Source organism: Dermacentor silvarum, chromosome 5 (genome assembly GCF_013339745.2).
Source record: "Dermacentor silvarum isolate Dsil-2018 chromosome 5, BIME_Dsil_1.4, whole genome shotgun sequence".
Classification (NCBI taxonomy): Eukaryota; Metazoa; Arthropoda; class Arachnida; order Ixodida; family Ixodidae; genus Dermacentor; species Dermacentor silvarum.
The window spans coordinates 133,134,998-133,138,186 of NC_051158.1; the positions used below are offsets into that span (position 1 = coordinate 133,134,998).

At 45.2% G+C, this 3,189-nt stretch overlaps 1 protein-coding gene across 1 annotated transcript; it reads right to left on the bottom strand.

Moving 5' to 3' along the window:
- Positions 1-488: 488 nt before the first annotated feature.
- Positions 489-1,786, bottom strand: LOC119452593 (uncharacterized). Its single transcript, XM_037714640.2, has one exon. It carries the CDS (start codon positions 1,737-1,739, stop codon positions 489-491), a length of 1,251 nt encoding a protein of 416 aa, XP_037570568.1. The 5' UTR covers positions 1,740-1,786.
- Between the last annotated feature and the right edge of the window lie 1,403 nt (positions 1,787-3,189).

The window sequence follows — 3,189 nt, forward strand, 5'->3', positions numbered from 1 at the left end:
GTAGAAATCAGTACATTTTTAATTTAAATTTTTGCACTGCTTATGAGCACAAAAATTCAGCGCTTATATCAGTACTCTGTTGTAGTATTGTAGCTTCTAAGAAATCGTACAAAAATTGACCCCGAGATTCTCGGCGATACTTTTGAAACACCCGGTGATCCAGAGAGCCATTGTCAAGCACGAATTTAAAAACAGTGAAATTCTCCGATGGCCTATTCAAAGGCGTCACATGGTAGTGCCTGAAAGCTTTAGAGTATAGTATCTTCCAGATAGGGGTGATTGCAGATCGCTGGGAGAGGCCTCCGTGCTGCAGTGGACATAAAAATAGGCAGATCATGATGATGATGATCCAGAAATAAGAAAACATGAGTCCCTTATAGCTTAGGCAAATAAACTTTATTGCGCGTGAACAGGAAACTTCAAAATGGCCATGTATATGACTAGATATGCTGTGAAATTTCACAAGCGGTTGTGCCAGCAAAACCGCATTAAATGCACTCATGCTTATCCTTGTGCCAGTCGTCCATTCTCCTTATCAGTGGCCTGTCAATGTTGAAGCTGTAACATGCTGAAGACGTCATCAGGCGTTTCGTGTGCAGAAGGCCACAGATAGTCTCCGTGCTAAGCTTGTTCCGCAGTTTTGTCTTCAAGTTGTTTACAGCAGAAAATACCCGCTCAACTGCTGCACTAGAATGCGGCAAACACAGCATAGCCGTCACAAACTCGGTCAATGCAGGAAAAGCGGCGCTTCCATCACACTGCTTTTTAGTAAACACGACTGCCCAGAACTCGTGCAACGAGGTATCTTCGCTTGTCGGGATATCAGCGTTTCTTAAATATCGCCATTCGGTATCCAAAGCTTGCAAGGCTTTGCCGGAGACTAAATTCGGAAAGGCTTGCGCCAGTGGTGCAAGAGACGCTACCTTCCCCGTCATGGACACAGTAGGATCTAGGAGTTCGAGATGTTTTAAAACCGGCTCTTGAATTGGGATACGCTTCAGAATTTGGTCGACACTCTCAATGTAAAAATCAAGGCACCTTAAGCGGAAGAACTGACGTTGCTCAGTGGTAACTGAACATTCTCTGGATGACAGGAATGCAGTTGCTTGACCGCCGACGTACATGTCTTCCAATGACACAAAGCATTTGGGGTTCTTGAATTCAACTTTTGCCACCTCCACTGCCTGTGTGCAGGATCGCTTGAGATAACAATCCATAATTGTCCTCACGCAGGCTTCTGCACTTCTCAAGAGCTTGTGCAACTGTGGAGCATCACTTTGCATTTGTTTGTTCAAATTGTTAAAGAGAGGCAGAACGAAGCTGAGGAACATCAAAAACAACTTGTTCAGAGGATCTTGCAGCCTCTGGTAGATTGTTTCCGATGCCAAAAACCTATCTGTGGAAACCGCAGATGCGAAATATGCCTTTAGGGCATCATACTGCTCTAGAAAGCGGTCGACTGCAGCAAGCAATGAGAGCCACCTTGTTTGACTTGGATGAAGAAGCTTGTGCGGCTTCAGTTCAAGAAGAGCCTGGAATTTCTTCAATGTGAGCTCTCTTTTAGGACTTGAGTTGAAGTAACTGTAGACGTCCCGCACGAGATCTTCAACAACACGTGGAAGTTTCGAGCACGCGTACGACGCGCACAAGTGAAATGAATGACAGGTGCACTTAAGAATGAACAAGCCAGGAATCTCCTTCTTCAGCAGTACCATCACAGAATGTTTACTACCCATCATTACACTTGCGCCGTCTGCAGCAAAGCCAACTAGATTGTCTTTATAAGGAACACCCGCTCTTTGAAAAGTACACTCGCATCCGCCACAGGGATGAGATCAAAGAAGGCATCACTCACTTTATCTTTTTTCGAAAACCCTTGTAACAACGCACAAGTGCTTGTTGCAGCTGACGTCCGTTGACTCGTCAACCATGACTGAAAGTTTCTTTTTTCGAAGTAGTCTCCACAGCCGCGATTTGCTCTCCTCGCCTGTCACAACCTTTGTTATCACCGATGTTTTTGTTCTGCTGCAGGCAATCTGCTTTGCAATATCGGAGTCGGGGCAAATTTTTTTCACGAGCTTTGGCAGATGGTCCATGACTGTAAAGGGCAGGTTGTGCTCGGCGACAAACATAGCCATTCTTACTTCAGCTTCTTTTACCTGTGAAGAGATAGCAATGCAAGGCATTGCTTGCATCAGCGTTGGCTGGGACATAAGCTTTCTTGTATTTTCTTCATGTTTCGCAGATTTCATGTGCCGTTCCAACAGTGTCTTGCCGGCAATTAGGTTCATATCGCATGTTTTGCAGTACGCATAATGATTGCCCTTCTTGCTTGGTTGCAGCCAACATTGAAACGCTTTCTCATGCTCCCAAGCTTGCTTGTACTTTTGCTGGTATTTTCTTTTTTTAGGTTTTGGACTGCTCTTCTTTCGGTAAGAAGACTCTGAACCAGTGTCACTGCCACTTGTCATTATGCTGAAGCTTCCAATACACCTGTAATGCAAGCACCAATGCACTTAATGAGGGGTAGATAAATGACATAAGTACGACTGCCTACTGCCTCAAGCAATGTCACCACGAGCTGTCGCCTATCTGCGATGGTATGAAGGCAGTCAGACAGGTTAACGAACTTGAACAATAAACTGTAAGCAATTTAACTTGTGCTAGGAAGAAAAAGTGAAGAGAGCTCGGCGGCACAGGAAGCGCGATCGTCGAATTCATTCACCGGCTGCGCCATTCCACTATGTCTACTGGCGTCACCGCACTTCATAGAAGCTAAAACAATGTCGGCCGAGTAAGCAACATAATTTATTATTCTTAAATACACATGCTTTCATTACGGTTGAAGCGTGATAATTAAAAGCGCAGCACGTCATTCATCAGTAATACGCAAGCAGTACCAGTTCTATGCAGCTGGTCGACGCTTATAATAGGTGCCGCCTTGTTTTCCGCATCGGCCCAAAATCTGGCGCAGTGATAACCGGGAATAAAGCACTACAGTAACAATTATGAAGGTTTGCATGTCCAAACCACGATATCATTATAAGGCATGCCGTAGTGGGAGACTCCGGGTTAAGTTCGACCACCTGCGGTTCTTTAACGTGCGCCAAATGTACGGAACGCAAGAGTTTTTGCATTTCGCCCCCATCTAAATGCGGCCGCCGCAGCCGGGATATGGTTTCGAAATCA

Bases quoted from the DNA above. Each gene is read 5' to 3' on its own strand.
- LOC119452593 (XM_037714640.2), bottom strand. From the start codon at position 1,739: ATGATGGGTAGTAAACATTCTGTGATGGTACTGCTGAAGAAGGAGATT.